At 56.6% G+C, this 17,471-nt stretch overlaps 5 protein-coding genes across 5 annotated transcripts; 3 read left to right on the top strand and 2 right to left on the bottom strand.

Annotated features, from left to right (window-relative positions):
* Positions 1-1,447: 1,447 nt before the first annotated feature.
* On the top strand, positions 1,448-4,276 carry CTHT_0053160 (putative nuclear fusion protein; the record flags this gene model as incomplete). Its single annotated transcript, XM_006695591.1, has 2 exons — positions 1,448-2,151; positions 2,203-4,276. The coding sequence occupies 2 exons, from the start codon at positions 1,448-1,450 to the stop codon at positions 4,274-4,276; spliced, it is 2,778 nt and encodes a 925-aa protein (XP_006695654.1).
* A 1,742-nt stretch (positions 4,277-6,018) lies between these two features.
* CTHT_0053150 (serine/threonine-protein kinase-like protein) lies at positions 6,019-7,421 on the top strand (the record flags this gene model as incomplete). Its single annotated transcript, XM_006695590.1, has 3 exons — positions 6,019-6,138; positions 6,220-6,817; positions 6,874-7,421. The coding sequence occupies 3 exons, from the start codon at positions 6,019-6,021 to the stop codon at positions 7,419-7,421; spliced, it is 1,266 nt and encodes a 421-aa protein (XP_006695653.1).
* Positions 7,422-7,735: 314 nt separating this feature from the next.
* Positions 7,736-11,529, bottom strand: CTHT_0053140 (uridine nucleosidase-like protein; the record flags this gene model as incomplete). Its single annotated transcript, XM_006695589.1, has 4 exons — positions 7,736-8,837; positions 9,005-9,090; positions 9,597-9,796; positions 9,897-11,529. 4 exons carry the CDS (start codon positions 11,527-11,529, stop codon positions 7,736-7,738), a joined length of 3,021 nt encoding a protein of 1,006 aa, XP_006695652.1.
* A 507-nt stretch (positions 11,530-12,036) lies between these two features.
* On the top strand, positions 12,037-15,903 carry CTHT_0053130 (uncharacterized protein; the record flags this gene model as incomplete). Its single annotated transcript, XM_006695588.1, has 2 exons — positions 12,037-12,284; positions 12,345-15,903. 2 exons carry the CDS (start codon positions 12,037-12,039, stop codon positions 15,901-15,903), a joined length of 3,807 nt encoding a protein of 1,268 aa, XP_006695651.1.
* A 459-nt stretch (positions 15,904-16,362) lies between these two features.
* CTHT_0053120 (uncharacterized protein) lies at positions 16,363-17,139 on the bottom strand (the record flags this gene model as incomplete). Its single annotated transcript, XM_006695587.1, has 3 exons — positions 16,363-16,452; positions 16,520-16,637; positions 16,829-17,139. The coding sequence occupies 3 exons, from the start codon at positions 17,137-17,139 to the stop codon at positions 16,363-16,365; spliced, it is 519 nt and encodes a 172-aa protein (XP_006695650.1).
* Between the last annotated feature and the right edge of the window lie 332 nt (positions 17,140-17,471).

Genomic DNA, 17,471 nt, shown 5'->3' with positions numbered 1-17,471 from the left:
TTGTCGCCGCGACGATGCATTCGGCTGTCGTGCATCAGCCGAAGCCCGAAAGGAGCATTCCGCAGCAGCTGGGCCCGATAGCGGCGGCACGAGATTGGATGGCATCCTCCTACCAGTCAATGCCCACCGCTGTGGAAGTGTATGAAACCAACCGGTCTGTACCTACAGATGTGTATACTTGTAGTTAGAGATTGGACGAGAGCTCTGTGCGCACAAGCCCAGCGTTGAAACAGGATTTTAACTCAGCCGAAGGTGGCTGACCCCAGCTCGGGGACACAACGGCGGGGTTGGCGGTCTGTTGCTTGATACTGAAGATGCAAGGGGGAGCAGTTTTCCGCGGGGAAGAAATAAGAACGGGCCGGATGACCGCATGCTGTATGCCTGAGGGATTGGGCGTCTGTCGTCTGTTGTTGTGATGCCCTGTAGCCCGGTCTTCGTTTCTCCCTTCGATCTCTTGATGATGCCCAAGCAAAGAGAGTAGACACTTTCAAGAAGTCGCTCATTCATTTCGCTCAAACGCAAATATCGTCGCATGTTGACCTGACCCGGACCGCTCGTTCGATACCACTGCTCGTTACCACCTTATTTTTCGTCCTCGCTGGCCACCATCGACGTCTCCTCTTTTCTATCTTCCAAGAATTCGTTGCTGTCTCCAAGAAAACGAGACTCAAACTATCCCATCCCGCCCCTGCATTTCTACCTTATTGTTAGTCAGGCGCCTTATAGATCGAGCTTTAGCTTGCTGCCCGTCGACATCACCACCCCGCTTCGACCGACGAGACAGGCCACCAGCACACCACCGACACCAAAACAGCATCACGGGCTTTGTTCTCCTTGGCCCTACTAGCTGCATGAACCAGCGCCCGTTCCAGAGTCAGGGATCACCTTTTTTTGCTTTTCTTTTTTTTTCCTTTTTTTTCCTTTTTTTCCTTTTTTTTTTAGTGAGACAGCAAGCAAAGAAACAGCGCTGCTGGTTTATGCCGTGTTTCTGTCACCTACCTAGCGATCTGGCCGATCAGCGACAGCGACTGCCGGCTTTTGACAGCTCTTCGTTCCCACCGTTCCATCCCACTCTCTCACCGAGACGCTTTCGCTTTGCCCGCGGCATCTCGGCCAGTCATCGGGACGAGATTGACAAACGTGGCTGCCCAGTGGCTGCCCAGCGCGCGCCTGGCGAATTAACTGACGGCAGACCAGCGGCTCCGGATTGGTGGGGTTGAGAAGCCCCCCCGCCAGTGGATGCTGAGTGGAGAGCTAGGGTCCGAAGCGAGTTGGAACGCAAGCTGCCGCAGAACACAAACCCAGCAAAACCCGGAAGTCTAGGGGAACCCAGTGGGGTCCTGACCCTGGAGCGGGGCGTGTACACAGTGGGTAAACAAAAAGAGCAGGCGGTGTTTGGATGATTTGATCGAATTGATTGGCGGGTTGGAGAATCTTGGCCCAAAAGATGAGCTCCACAGCAACGGCCACGGCCTCAACCTCGACTTCCCTTACCTCGACCCTCCCGCTGCCTTCAGTGCCGCCGTCAACCGCAACATCAACATACGCCAGTACCACACGACACACATTATCGCGTCGCCCGGGACGCCGCGGCATCGTCACAGCGTCGACGCCAAACCTCAACCAGCTGTACACGGCACACGCAGCATCATCAGCAACGCCATCCACATTGATACGAGCAGCATCGCCCGCCTTATCCGTATACTCGGCGTTTCCCGCTCCCAGCAACGCCAACGCCAACGCCAGCTCTCTCAACACCACCACGTCGTCCTCACACGCTCCCTCGCACTCCTCGCGCCTGGCGCCGCCGGCGCTCTCGCGTAAGGGCTCCTACGCCGCCCTTACCCCCTCGACGCTGGCAGCCATCCCCGATGACTCGGACACGTACCCCATCAAGTCTGTGCTGACCAGCGACATGCCCACTCCCATCTCCCCGGCCGCTGGAGCTGGCGGCCGCTATTCCGCCGTCGGTGCTGGGGCGTCGGCCGCCGATGACCCCGTCACCATTGGCGACACTGTCGAGGTGCCCGGCAACATGTTGGGCACTGTCCGCTTTATCGGCCCTGTCACGGGCCGCAAGGGCATCTTTTGCGGTGTCGAGCTGCACCCCGAGTTTGCCTCGCGCGGCAAGAATAGCGGTGACGTTGATGGGTAAGCTGGAAACCGGTCTCTAGGGAGACTTCGGCATGCTGACGCGTACAGTGTCTACTACTTTACCACGGCACAGCCCGGCTCGGGCATCTTCCTGCCGCTGTCCAAGGCCATCAAGCGGGATCCACCGCCCGTCGCGCCCGCGACCTCATACCCCATCAGCCCAACAGGCGGTGGCTTGAAGGCATCCGGTATCGCTTCCAAGTTCAGCCAGTCCCTGGGGCCCGGCCGCTCGCAGAGCCCGATCGGCAAGAAAGTCCGTCCCTCAGGCGGCCTGCAACGCCCTGAATCACCCGTTCGCCGACTTACCTCGCCGGCCCCCTCGCGTCCCTCGATAACTACGGCCCCGAAGGCCACTCCGACGCCGTCCCGCTTCGGTAGCCCGACCTCGACCAGCAAGTTCAGCCAGAGCGTCCGCAGCTCGGCAGGAGATCCCAACAAGCGTGTTACCCCAAGTCATACACGCAAGGGAAGCATGAGCATCGGTCCGCGGAGCGCCTCAGTGCTGGGAACAGTATCACAGCCGAGTCTTACCGACGACGAGGGCACACCGCGCGGGTCGAACGGCGGGTATGGCGGGCCGTCGTCGTTCGCCCTCAAGGTTAGGCCTGCCTCGAGGTCGACGTCGCAGGCCGGTACCCACACGACCGCCGAAGACGAGATCGAGCGGCTCCGCGCCGAGCTGGAAGACCGCGACCGTCAACTTAGAGAACAGGCCCAGACGCTGGCCGAGATGGAAGCCAGTCTTAACGAGCTGCAAGGCATCATCGAGAACTCGGAGGGCCCTCCGGTCCAGCAGCGTCGCAACAGCCTCGACGACAAGGACGTCAGCCAGCTGAAAGCGCTGATTCGCGAGAAGAACGACAAGATCGCCATGCTGACGGCCGAATTCGACGCGCATCGTGCCGACTTCCGCAGCACGATTGACACGCTCGAGATGGCCAGCGCCGAGACGGAGCGTGTCTACGAGAAGCGGATCGAGGAGCTGATGGAAGAGATCCGCGAACTCCAGGAGAGGACCGCGGATGTGGATACCGTCGCGGCGCAGCTCAAGCAGTTGGAGGAGTTGGTCCAGGAGCTGGAGGAGGGTCTGGAGGACGCCCGGCGCGGCGAGGCCGAGGCCCGTGGTGAGGTCGAGTTCCTCCGGGGTGAGGTTGAGCGAACGCGCGCCGAGCTCCGGCGAGAGCGCGAGAAAGCTTCCGTCGCCGGCAACGGGTCCGTGTCCAAGGAGCTGGAGCAGAAAGAGGATGAGATCAGGGGCCTCAAAGCCATCATCCACTCTCTCAGTCGCGACTCGGTGCCGGGCGGGGAAGGGGCTGATCGCGCGCTGGCGCAGAATGCGGCTGGCCAGAGCGCGTCGATCGATGATCGCCTTGCGAGGGAGAGGCTGGAACGGGAGGTTGCTGAGCTGCGCGCGCTTCTGGAGAGTAAGACTGCCCGCGAGGAGGAGCTCGAACGCGAGCTGGAGCAGCTGCGGCGTGGTCAGGCCGCAAGGCATGAGCGTGACCGCTCCTCGATCCGTGACTCCCGTGCTACGGTCGTTGGGCCCTCCTCCTCATCCCAGGAGGGCGGCACCAGTGCCCAGGCCGCAGGCCGCGCGGGTAGCAAGGCCAACGCCAACGGCGGGCTTGACACCCTCGAGAGCGACACCTACAGCACTGCCACCGATCATAGCACGCTCTGGTGCGAGATCTGCGAGACCTCCGGCCACGACATCCTCTCTTGCACGAACGTTTTTGGCGACAAGGGCCCGCAGCGCGCGGCGCTGGACAAGCAGGATGCTACCTCCTTCTCCAGCAATAGGGATACGCTTACCTTGCCGGTCCGTACCCGTGGCGGAGCGTCCAGCACGGCGGGCGACTCGGACACGCTCGGGATCGAGGATGATCCCTCTGCTAAGCCTGCCCCGCTGTCCCCCATGCGTCCGGCTGCGGCTAAGCCGGCCTCATCCACGGCCGGAAGCTCCAGTGCCGCGGGCACCGGGCTCAGGCAGCTGCCCAACCCTCATGACAATGGGCCCGTGGCGGGCAAGGAGTCGGGGGTTGTGGATGCGAGCAAGTGGTGCGCTCTGTGTGAGCGTGATGGGCATGACAGTGTGGACTGCCCGTTTGAGGACGCCTTTTGAGGAAGGAGGTGTGGCTTGAATGTTGGGCAGGATGGTGCGAGGGAGAGAGTTGGGGATGGGAAGGTTTCGCTCTTGAGGAGGGCTAGGGCGGTGGACATACGGCGGGGGAATGGGGCTGGAAATGGGGAGGAGAAGAAGAAGGAGAAGGGGAAGATGTGCCCCCGGTGTGGTCGTGTCCATGGATGTCGGCATCACCGCATGCGCGCTCAGCAGCTTCGACACCTCCAACGGGAAGAGTCCGAAAAACAGCTCATGTACCTCCCCAAACCCCCCCGACTGTTACCCCCTCTTCTGCCTACTCTTCCTCCTCTACGTACCCCGTTCGTCGGCCGTTACGGATGGTGAGGCGCCCCTCATACCCATTCCAACATACCCACATGAGGAGCTCTTCGGAGGGAGGACAACAACAACAACAACAACAACATCAACATCAACATCAACATGAAAAACAACAACAAGAGAATCAGAGACGTCATGGTAATGGTCATGGAAGCAAGTTTGCCACGCTCTGGCGGTAGGACGTCTGCTGTCTGGGCTGTGTCTGGGGAATGTGCTTTGGCGGGTTGCAGGTTGCCGTTGGGAGGAAGAGGAGAGGGGCTGTGAGCAAAGAGGATGATGAAGGAAGTGGGGAGAGGGTGAGGAGTGTGTCGGATGGGGTTGTTGGGATGTTGAAGAGTTGATGTGTGTGGGATGTTTATGGTGAAGTCGTTGAGGAAGTGTGGTTGATATCCAGTTGTGTGTAGTTATGGTATGGGAGAAAGGAAAGAAGGGAAACGGCAAGAAAAAAAAAATAACCTCCTGTTTTATTTGGTAGTAGTATTGCTAGGACTGTTGTAATTGCTAGGATCAGTTTCTTTCTTTGTTTCGTTCGGCGTGTATTCAGTTTTAGTCTGTTTCTAGAGCTGCTTTTCCGAAAGAAGGGGATGACAGCGAAGGGGGCGTGAATGCTTGGTGATGATTGGGGAGGAATAGAGTACTACCGAGGTATATACGTAGGGGTAGTATTGTTCCTATACACATAAATAATGGATGGAGGAGAGTTATGAAGCAAGGAAGGGTACGGTTCTACTCCGTAATACCCAACCTACCTACCTAGACAAACTAAGTACAAGTAATTGATCAAAGACTATGGATATCGAATAATCACCTGTATCATGTGATTCTTGGTTGTTAATGTTGATATCCAACGTCACCACAGCGACATCCTGTTCCTTTTCATTCCACCGTTCGAAGGTTAGGCTTCACTATGCCCAGCGTTCCCAGCGGCAACGTCGCACCAAACGGCCGCCCCACTTCTCACGCTGATTCAGCCCCTGTCAGTGGTCGAGATGAAGACAGGGGGTACCTTTTCTTGGCGGCTTCATGGGGAGGCTGAGCCAGCGGGCATGGCCACAATTCTGAAGCCCTTCATCCACCTCACTACATCAGCTCGCCGTTCGGACAGATTGCTTCTTGAGAGGCTTGCAAAATTTTTTTTCTTTTTCCTTTCTTCTTCTTGGCTTCCCGCGATTGTTCTCGGGATATCTCGAGCTGAGTTTTGATTTGTGCTCTGTGCGCTACTTTCGAGGACCTCAAAGGTGTTTGGGTTTGGATTAAACTGAGATCTGGACGGTTGTGCTACGACAGTCACCAGTCGCCGGCCCGAAGACGGACAATTGATTATCGATCGATGCGCTTCGCGCCAGAACATCATCGATATCGAACGCATTAATCGAAAACAAAGCAACCTAGCAGCCGCGACCATGGCCCAAGTCGTTCTCGATCTGCTCTCCTCCCTGAGCGGCTGCCTCAGCTGTTTCCCCAGCTCGCCCACACTCAAGGTGAACAGTCGTAGTCTGAAGATTCTCCGGCTGTTGGGCGAGGTATGTCCCTACCCTTTACCATCTACACATACGCCCCACACACACAACGAATCAAGCAAACAATTAACATGTGCTTGCCAGGGCGGCTTCTCCTACGTCTACCTAGTCCAAGACACCTCTTCCTCTGAGCTCTTCGCCCTCAAGAAAATCCGCTGTCCCTTCGGCGCCGAGTCCGTCGCGCAAGCCATGCGCGAGGTCGAAGCCTACAAGCTCTTCGCCCACAGCAAGGGCATCATCCACGCAGTCGACTACGCCATCGCCACGGAGCGGGGCGGCGGCGAGGAGAGCAAGACTGTTTATGTTTTGCTGCCGTACTACAGGAGGGGCAACTTGCAGGACATGATTAACGCAAATCTGGTCAACCACACGCGGTTCCCTGAGAAGAGGCTGATGTGCTTGTTTCTGGGGGTGTGTAAGGCGCTGAGAGATATGCATCAGTATCGGGGTCCGGGACTGGGGGGCCAGGGGGCGACGGGCGGGCAAGCTGAGAGGATGGAGGTACCTAGCAGGGGGAAGGGGAAGGGGAAGGGGAAGGGCAAGGGCGGGCAGAGTGCTGGACGGGAGGATGAGGAGGAGGACGAGAATGAGCAGCAGAAGCCGCTAATGACGGAGGATGAGAGGATGCCGGCTCCGGCGCCCGGGCAGGTCAGGAGTTATGCACATCGGGATATCAAGCCTGGTAGGTCTTCGACTGCCCAAACATACGCCGCCAAGACTGGCTAACACGCACTCCAGCAAACATCATGATATCTGACTCCGGCACCGACCCAATAATCATGGACCTGGGCTCGATCGCCGAGTCCCCGCTCCCCATCACCTCTCGCTCGCTAGCCATCGCCACCCAAGATATTGCCGCCGAACACAGCACCATGCCCTACCGCGCCCCCGAGCTCTTTGACGTCAAAACCGGCTCCGTCATCGACACCAAAGTCGACATCTGGTCCCTCGGCTGCACGCTGTACGCCTGTCTGGTGGGCAAATCCCCGTTCGAAATGCGCAGCGACGAGACGGGCGGGAGTCTGTCCATGTGTGTGATGAGTGGGGATTGGCGATTTCCGGATGAGGGGCCGGGAGCGGCGGGGGGTAAGGGGAAGGGGAAGCAGATTGGGGGCGGGCAGGGCCAGGGGGCGAACGGGAGGGCAGAGGAGTATAGGATTAGCGAGCCTATTCGGGAGGTGGTTAGGAGGTGTTTGAGGGTCGAGCCGAGTGAACGACCGGACATTGATGAGCTGATTGAGATGGTTGAGAAGGTGGTGGAGGAGTTGCCGGATGACGAGGAGTAGGGGGGTGGGGGGAGAGGGGGGGGGGAGTTATGTTAGTAGGATGGTAGATTTCTAATGGGAGGGCAGGGTTATGGACGGCGTTTGGCGTTGGGGTGTCGATTTTTTTACTTGGGTAAGTCAGGGATAGGGCGGCCATTCGTGGTGATATATATATATATATATATATCCCTTCGGTTAAGATTCAATATAATTGAAATGGGACTGATTGATTTAAGTTGAGACGTGGCATTACGCCAATACCACTAAATCACCATGTTGTATATCCCATGGGTATACTCCATTGCATGCAACCTCCATCCTCCATCCTTCTTCTATTATTCAGCTTTGCCCCCTTCCTCAGCCCTCGCAACAGCCTCATCCGCCCTCTGTACACACTCCTCCAAAACTTCCCAAAACAGCGCCACATCCAGTCTCCTCGGAATTCTCACCCCCGGCGTACCCGGAGGCAACTTCTTCGCTACAATCTGCCCCGTCCTGGCTCCCCTCAAAAGCGCATCCTCGTACGACCCCTCCGTGACCACGCTCACCTCATATCTCTCCGGCTGCGCCAGCCCCGGTTCTGTGATAGAGGGATCGTGCTCGATAAACGGGATCTCGTGCTCCTTCAGGTGGGGGTGTGTCTCGCTTAGTCCGGTGAGGACCGCAGCCACGGCGAGAGGGTCGTGGAGTGGGGGGCCTTCGGTGATGGAGAAGACTTCGGCGTAAGTTTTTGCGAAGAAGAGGAGGAGTTCGACGAGCATTGTGCGCAGGGGGGTTTTGCCTTGGAGTCTGGCCCCCTCGGGGCTTGGGGTGGGCGTTGTTGGGGAAGGGGAGCCGCCCATCGGATGGCGTTTCTCGACGCCTTCACGACCGTATAACAACAGATCCCGGACGGTCGAGGTCGTCAGAACGAGATGTGACACATCCAGGGGTATGAGCGTCGTCTTGGCAGCTAGTTCCTTGTTTCCAAAGATAAAGGCGGCCGCCTCCGGGTCGGCAAGGACGTTAAACTCGGCGTACTGCGTCCAGTTCCCCGCCCTGGGAACCCCATCTACGACGCCCAGCACTGCGTCCGTAAAACCCCCTCCCAACGCGCCGCCCATAAGGGACAACCCCCTGATATGCCCAATTAAATCGGGGTACGTCATAAACAGCTTTGCGATGTTGGTAAACGCCCCTGTGGCGACTACCCACGCGGTGCCGGGCTTGCAGGCCTTGAGGGCTGCATAGGCGGCGTCGATAGCAGGCGGGGAGGTACGTGCTGAGACCTTGGGTTTGGGCAAAAGAGAGGTGCCGTCGAGGCCGGAGTCGCCGTGGATGTCGGTTGGTGCGGGGAGCGGGGGACGGGTGAGGGCGTGCGGGGAGCCGATGTAGACGGGGATGGAATCGGCTTTATGGATGGCGGTTAAGATGGAGAGGGCGTTGTTTGTGGTTTTTCTTTGAGGGAGGAGGGGTGGTGGTTGGTTAGTTAGAGGTAGGTTTGGATAGAGAGGTATGGGTAAGTGTAGGGGGAAGGGAATGGGTATGGGAATGGGTATGGGAATGGGTATGGGTATGGGTATGGGCATGGGTATGAAGAGGGGATGAGAGGTGAGAAGGCTTACTCCAGAGAAGCATTTCCAAACACGGTCGAAACGCCGAGGATGCGGATGGCTGGGTGATAGGCGGCTAAGAGGATGGCGAAGGTGTCCTGGGAGAGGAGGGGGGGAAGGGAATGAGTTAGCACAAGAGTTCAAGGTAAGATTGAAAATGACATAGATGGTGATGGTTATCAGCTTTGAATATTCCTGATGGTAACCCCTTCCCATTGCCAACGAGAGACCGGAAGCCAGCATCCCAACAAATCACCACCAGCTAAGAGCCGAAGGGGACATATAAAATTATGTTTTTGAAGAAATAAAACCGTTATCCGTTACTTACATCATGACCTGGGTCACAGTCCAGCCAGACCGGAATTCTCTGGTCTTCTTCCACAGTGCCCATGGTGATTCAGTATTCGATGAGGGGTGAATGGTGAATGAATGAGAGCGGTGAGTCGATGAGGGGGGTAGCTACGGCTTGATAGCAACCGCGTGGATCGTAGTGATGCAAAATGAACCCTTCCCGGCTCAAAATCGCAGCTGGAACGAGCAAGCTCAAAATAACCGTCTCGATGATGAGCTGGGTGAGTGAGATGGTTGGGGATCGACAGCTCACATGAAACAGGAGGGCCACTTTTATACGCCCCTTCCAGCTGCTGAGGGCCCTGAGAGCGGGGGAGCCGTTGGAGCCGTTGGAGCCGCTGGAGCCGCTGGAGCCGCTGGAGCCGTTGGATCCAGAGCGTCGGCGCAGCTCCACACTAAACCGCCATCTATAGAGCACCAGCTTGCATGGGATGAATGGCCACCCTTTGGCAGCTGATCTTGTTTAGTCACAAAAAGACACGAGGTTTTGTTGCGCTTGATGGGACATTACTCATTCATATATTCTTTGCTTAGATGCTAGTTTCCGTCTAACCGGATGCCTTCCTCTGCTGAATCACCTTCATGACATCCTCAAACTTATTCTTATCCATCTTCTTCTTGCCCCTCTTCCTCTTCCCTTTCTTCCCTCCCCCTCCAGCCCCATCATCGTCATCATCATCATCTTCATCCCACGCAGATAACTTGACGTGGCCCTCCTCCATATCGGCATCGTCCTCCAGCCGACTCGAACCAAAACCCAGGTCCAAGTCCTCGTCGTCGCGATGCAGCTCCTCCAACTTCTTGCGCAGGCGCTCCTCTCTCTCGGCCGCCTTGCGCTCTTCCTCTTTCTTTTCGAGAAGACCAGCCGCTTTGGCTTTGCGCAGGGCCGCCAGGAAGGCGGGGTCGTCGAGTGATGGCGCTTTGTATTCTTCTCGAGAAAGGAGCTCCGACTTGGAGTCTTTGAAGTAATTCCGTGGGGGGGGAGGGGCTTTGGGTTCTTCCGAAGCTTCCTTCTTTTCCGTCTCTTTGGGCTCTTTGCGTTTCTTCTCTTCCTTGTCTTCTCCAGATTCGTCACCCGAGCCCTCTAACTCTGCCAATGGATCGTAATCCGACCCAACGTCGTCAAATATGTTAATCTCCCCATCTTCCTCCTCCTCCTTTTTCTCCTCCTGCTGCCTTCGATAGTACTCCGGCACCTCCATACCGAGCACCTTGCCCGAGGCCAGGGCTTCCCTCTCCTTCTCCCTCTCTAGGCGCGTACGCTCATCCTCCTCCCGCTCCTCCTGGGTATCCAGCTTCCGTACTTTTCGCCTCTCATGGCCATCCTCGTCAATGATAATCAACACCTCCCGCCCCTTGCTGTCGCGCTCTATCCTTGTCCCTGGTGTTTTCTGCTCGCCAATCTTCTTGAACCGTGACCCAAGACTAGATTGTTGTTTCGCCTTGGCGGCCTCCCGCTGCGCCTTGAACTCAGCCAGGATCTGGTTACGCGTTCGCTTTTGGCCAGGCACGAGACCCGTCGTGGCGAATTGTCCCTTCTTCTGTGTCTTCTCCCTGGTAATGGCCTTCACCTCGGTCGACTCGAGCTGCTCCAGGATCGCGTCGGCATCATCCTCGGGCTGTTCTTCTTCCTGCCCCCCCTCCTTCTCCTCCTTCCCCTTATCCTTGTTACCCCCCCAAACATCCTCCCCCCTCCGTATTCTCTCCAACAACTTATAATCCAACCCCTTCACCAACCCCGTCGTCTCCAAATCCCCGCCTGCAATCTCCACCTGCAACTTCTCGTACGTCTCCCTGTCGATCTCCCCCTTCTTGTACGACTCCTCTAGCGCCCTGATCCGTCGCACCCGCTCGTCCTCTTCTTCCTGTCTCTGCTTAGCGCGGTCGACGTAGCCTGGGGCAAATTTTACCCCCTTTGGCGCGCTGGCTTTGAATTTCATCTGTTGTTTTTGTGTTTGTTGCTCGAAGGCTTGGTTGCGCTCGGCAAGCTGTTTGGCGAAGTCGATGCGCGCGGATGCGGTGCTGCCGGGTCGCGGGGTCATGGGGATGCTAGGCCGGAGTTTCGAACCTAGCGCTAGGGGGCGTGCGGTTGATGATGATGGGGTTGAGGAGGTGCCATCTTTGCTAGATGACGAAGAATTGGAGCTCTTGGAGAGCAGGAGTTGGCGGAATTGTTCGTTGTTCATAGTGAGAGTGGTTGGGGGTGATGCAGGACAGCCTGCGAAACAACAGAAGAAGGGAACGACAAAAGCAAAAGCTCGAGCGCCAAGCAGGAGATCTGCAGGACAGTGGGGCCGTGGGTCTGGCACCCTTTTGGCCTGCCTGCGGCAACGTTTGACGTGGGTTCCATGTCATGTGACCTCGCGCTTTGAGGTGGGGTCACGGATTCTCCGACGCGTCCTCGTCACGCGTCTTACGGCTTCGGCATTACCTAATCTGTCGCCACCTCGGGTGGTGATGCCTACGATGCAAGGCAGCTGTTGAGAGCTAAGCATGCAATAAATGTGTCAACTCCTAAATTAATTTCATCCAGTTTCAATGAGATGATTTTCCGCGTCAAGCCTGCAATGGAACTTGACTCCTCCCCCCCCCCTTCTCCCTTTTCCCCCCAAATAACACCACTCCCCTGAGATAGACGACAGCCTTCTCCTTCATGAAACCCAACTCCCAATAATCCCTTGATCCTAAACAAAATGGGCAACCGCCTAGAGAAGAATTCGGCGGCCGTGAGAAAGGCTATCGAGAGCCGCCGTTTCACTGACGAGGATGGCGAGGAGTACGAAGCCAACAAGTTTGGCGGCTTCGCCGACTACTTCCGCCGCAAGCAGGAGAAGCTACAGAACCTCGACTCCGAGCTGCGCGCTGCAGCCAAGGACAAGCCCCAGATCTTTAAGGGCGTTGTCGCCCATGTTACAGGGTATACACAGCCGCCTCTGCATGTGTAAGCCTGCCTTTCTCATCTCCTGGGAGTTTCAGTAATGGTTGATGCTAACTTGCTCAGCCTGCACAAAGAACTCGTTCAACACGGCGCCGGCTTCCTGCAATATCTCGGCGGCAAGACCATGGCAACGCACATCATCGCGTCGACCATGCCCCCTACCAAGGCCATCGACTACTCCAAGTACCGCGTGGTCAAGCCGGCCTGGGTTATGGACTCCATCAAGGCCGGCCGTATGCTGCCCTGGCAGGACTACCGCGTCATCACCGAGGGCCCCAAGCAAAAGACCATCGCCTTTGGCAGCGGAAAGCTGGTCAGTAAGGCCACGCCGCAGAAGCAGGCGAGTTATCGGGAGCAGAGCGATAATAGTTTTTATACAAGCCAGTTCAAGAATGCGCAGTCGCAGGTGGGAGGGAATCCGTTTCGGGGGCCGCCTCAGAAGTCAGCGTATGCGCCGGCGGATTTTGAGATTGAGGATATTGAGAAGTGGGATGATATAAATTTTGGTTCTCATGAGAAGGTCCGGACGCAGGGAAAGACGATTACTGAGCCCCTGCTGTCGAAGCATGGACAGCCGTCACCTGCGGTATCACCTTCTAAACCGTCGTCATCGGCTCAAAGACAGTCGTCACCTGCAATACCAGCTTTCAAGCCCCCGTCCTCTGCTAAGAAACCACCGATAGAGCCCACGACGGTTTCCCTCGAGCCACCGCCGTCTGCTCAGCGTCCAACCTCCCTACCCCCTACATCCGCCCAACGACCCCCTCTCCTCCCCAAACCAGCCCCTGAACCCCCTCTGCCCGCCCAAAAACCCACGCCCCATCTCCTAGCGCCTCCAACCAAGCCAATGACCGCCGAGGAGCACAACGCGCTCCTCCTCGCCGACCCCAAGATCCGCAAATCCTCCGCCGCCAACCCCAACTTCCTCAAGCAATACTACTCCGAATCCCGCCTGCACCACCTCTCGACCTGGAAAGCCCAGCTCAAGTCTCGCCTGCAAGCCCTCGCCGCGTCCAAAGCCCTCCCCACAGCCTCCAAGAAAAAGCGTCCCTCGGGAGCGAGGAGGTATATCCTGCATGTGGATTTTGATAGTTTCTTCTGCGCAGTTTCGTCCTTGAAGTTGCCAGAAGAAGAGAGGGGGAAGCCCGCGGCCGTGGCGCACGGCACTGGACCCGGGTCGGAGATCGCCTCGTGTAATTACCCCGCTAGGGTGTATGGCGTCAGGAATGGGATGTGGATGGCTCGGGCGATGGAGCTGTGTCCGACACTACGAATACTGCCGTACGATTTTACCGCGTATGAGGACGCCAGTGGGAAGTTCTACGAAGCGATCCTGTCCATTGGGGGGGTCGTGCAGGCGGTGAGCATCGACGAGGCTCTGGTGGACGTGACGGATATCGTGATGGAGAGGACAGGGTCAGAGGGGATAGGTGTGAGCGAGGGGAGTGTATGGCGGGAGCAGAAAGAGGTGGATCAGATTGCCCTCGGCCTGAGGGAGGAGATTAAGAGAAAGACAGGCTGTAATGTGTCGGTGGGGATAGGCGGCAACATCCTGCTGGCGAAGATTGCGTTGCGTAAAGCGAAGCCTGCGGGACAGTACCATCTCCGGCCGGAGGAGGTGCTGGAGTTTATTGGGGAGCTGAAGGTTGAGGATTTACCTGGGGTAGCGTACAGCATTGGGGGCAAGCTGGAGGAGATGGGGATCAAGTATGTCAAGGATTTGCGGGGGGTGTCGAAGGAGAAGTTGGCATCCGTGCTTGGGCCTAAGACTGGTGAGAAACTGTATGAGTATGCGCGGGGGATAGATCGGACTGAGGTTGGCGACCAGCCGATGAGGAAATCTGTCTCGGCGGATGTCAACTGGGGGATAAGGTTTGTGAGTCAGGAGGAGGCAGAGGAGTTTGTGCGCAACCTCTGCAAGGAGCTGGAGCGTCGACTCCTCAATGAGGGCGTCAAAGGGAGACACTTGACGATGAGGATCATGCGGCGCTCGCCGGATGCGCCGCTCGAACCGGCCAAACACCTAGGGCATGGGAAGTGTGATGTTTTCACGAAGAGTGTCGCGTTCGGGGTGCCGACGAATGATCCTGAGTTGATCGGGAAGGAGGCTGTTACTATCTTAAGGTCGTTCAGGTTCAGTCCGGGGGATTTGAGGGGTATTGGGTTGCAGATGACGAAGTTGGAGCCGATCAAGCCGTCGGGGAAGCCGGAGGGGAGTCAGAAAAAGCTGACCTTTGCGGTGCCTGTTAAAAGACAAATGGAGCAGGCTGTTGAGGAGAGCAACGCGCAGACGGCTAAACAGGAGCCAGTGAAGCCGGTAGGCAAGCAGGAAGAGGCTCAGAATAAGGTGACTTTTGCTCCGCCCCCAGCCAAGAAGCAGAAGACAGCAGCTACAGAAGCTATTGAGGAGAGCGATCTACAAACGTACAGGCCGAGACCATCAGAGGGCCCCGAGATCGAAGACGATCCGATCACAGACGAGCCTCTGACTCCTCCTAAGCCGAAGGTCCATCCAGCGCTGGCGTTGGCAAAGGCGGGAGAAGCCGACGAGAAAGCCATCTCCCCGCTCAACATCGCCGGTACACAGTTCATCATCCCCTCAAACCCCGATCCAGCCATCCTGGCCGAGCTCCCGCAAGACATCCGCAGTCGACTAGTCCATCCCCAACAAGCTCGACGAACCCCTCCAGCCCCAGCCCAACCAGAACCGGCCTCTCAACCGCATCCCCCAGACCTACCCCCCGACGTCGACCCCGAAGTCTTCGCCGCCCTTCCCGACGACGTCAAAGCCGAAGTCCTAGCCGAATACCGGGTCCAACGCCCCCAACAACAACGCAGTCCCCCGCGCCACGGCAAAGGCGGTCTCAAGCAACAAACCCTGCTCCCCCAATCCCCTCACAAAAACCGCGTCATCTTCAAGCCGCCTGTACCCCGTACATCCACCAAACGTGGCAGCGGTGGCCGCGGCCGCGGGGGATTATTCAGCCACGCCTCCCGCGCCCACGAGCGCAAAAAAGACCGCGAAGCCGGCCTGCGCCAAACAAGATTCGTAGCCATCCCCCGCCGACTGATCGAGCAATACCATGGGAAAGATCCTAACGAGGAAGATGACGAGCCAGATATCCCCGAACTTGATCCCAACACCCTTGCCGAGCTGCCCACTCAGATCAGGACGAAGGTCGTCGCCGAGCATCGAGCCGCCAAGGAGAGACAGCGGCAAAGGCGACTGGAGCGAAATGGCGCCGTGCTGACGTTTTATGCGCCCACGCCGCCCATGGGGGTGGAGTTGAGGAGGGAGCTGGATAAGAGGTGGGAGAATCGGTTAAGGGGGGTGAAGTTTCCGCCACTACCTACCCACGCAAAACTTGCTTCCAAGGAAATCAAGACATTGGAAGAGGTGAGGGAGATGGTGAGTACGTGGTATGAAGAAAGTAGAGAGGAGGGCGGGCCGCACCCGGAAGACGTGGAGTGTTTTGCAGAGTGGCTGGCGCAGGTTGTGAAGGGGGAGAGGAATATTGAGAAGGCGGGGAAGGTGCTGCGATGGTTGGAGTGGATTGTTTCGGAGGGGGAGCCTGACGGACAAGAGGGAGAAGGTGATGAGGGGCAGAAGGAATGGAGATAGGCGCTGGAGATCGTGAGGATTAGGGTGAATCAGGCGATGGAAGAGAGGGGATTGGGGAAGTTAAAAATTCATTAGCGTTTGTCGGTAGACATGAGGTTATGTAGGTATGGTTTCTAGGAGCTGTGCTTACGGACAGCAGAATAATAATATGTTGGGAAGAGGCTGGGCAGGTTGATGGCGCTTGAATGAGCTTGAGATAACACGTACCACGCGCACTGCGAAGAATATGACTACGTAAGTGCATATAGAGTAAAGAAACAGTTTTCCATGAAATATAAAATATACATTATTGTTTAGCAGTGAAGCAGAATGGTAAGTGTTCAAACGGCTGCTAAGAAGGAAGAGATCAAACAAAGTCGCCATCTAATTCCAACCAAAACCCCCCCCCAACACCCTCCTTCCCCTCCCCCCCCCAAAAAGACCAACATCCGATTCAAGTCGAAAATATGTTTTTTGTTTTTAAAAGAGAATTGAGATCATTGTCATGACAGCTGCCAATCCAGCAGCGGATAGACTTGCGAGACTCTTCATCGTACCAGCTTTGTAGACCTACAGCCTATGTCAGCATATTCGGGATACTGACGACAGAACACGACTGTAAATGGGGAAAACTCACAGTCAACTTCAGATTCCCACCACAAATCTGCGTGGCATTGCCGTCGCACGGCAAGTTACACGCATCATCCGGAAACTTCTCCGACAAGCCCGACAGCGACCGGGCACACCAGCATTCCCTATATGTAGGGATGACACAAACAGTCTCAGGTTAGCCCACTCCCCCACACGCTCATTCATTCATTCACTCTCTCATCCAATCACTTATCCATCCGTCCATTTCTAACTCCCTCCCCAACCCAACCGTAACCGCAACCAAAAAAAAAAGAAAGAAAAAGAAAAAAAACAAACTATCCAGGTCCCTACTTACCGTGAATACTCCAACCCCACGTACTCAAACATCGCCGTATTCCCGCCTTTACTATCCCCCGCACCGGTGCTACAAAATTCGAGACACATATTGACCGTCATCTCACCGGGCTTCACCACATTCTTCCCTCCGTTTAGGGCGCGCAGGCCAGCGGTGTCAGGTAAGTCCGTCGTTTCGTTGTAGCATCCCAGGTAGGTGTATCCGGATTTCGATGGAGGGATGTAGATTGATGGTTTTTGTTGTTGGGCGAGGGTGAGGATCGGGGTGAGAAGGAGGATGAAGAAGAGAAAGGGGGTTAGGAAGGAGTGCATTTTTCGCGACGGCCACGAGTAAGCGGTAGATCTGGGGATGAGGGCGATGGCAGTTAATCAGCTGAAGTAAAACAAGGCTCTGTTGATTGAGAATAATAGCTAATGTTGAGATTAACTCAACCCGACTCGACTCGACGCGTAATAAGCTCACCCTCGTTGAACGATCCACGAATGGAAGGACTAGAGATGAGATGAACCAACATTCAGCTGTGACGCCCACTGTACGCATAGGGCTGAGCCAATCACACCGTCCCCATCGATAAACAAAGCACGAACGCCAAGCTTCAGCACTAACCTAGATAAGGAATAGCCATTTCACCCCCTGCAGCCAC

This window comes from Thermochaetoides thermophila (assembly GCF_000221225.1).
Source record: "Thermochaetoides thermophila DSM 1495 unplaced genomic scaffold scf7180000011820, whole genome shotgun sequence".
Lineage (NCBI taxonomy): Eukaryota > Fungi > Ascomycota > Sordariomycetes > Sordariales > Chaetomiaceae > Thermochaetoides > Thermochaetoides thermophila.
The sequence above is the reverse complement of the archived record's forward strand: the minus strand, read 5'-3'. Positions and strand labels throughout refer to the sequence as shown.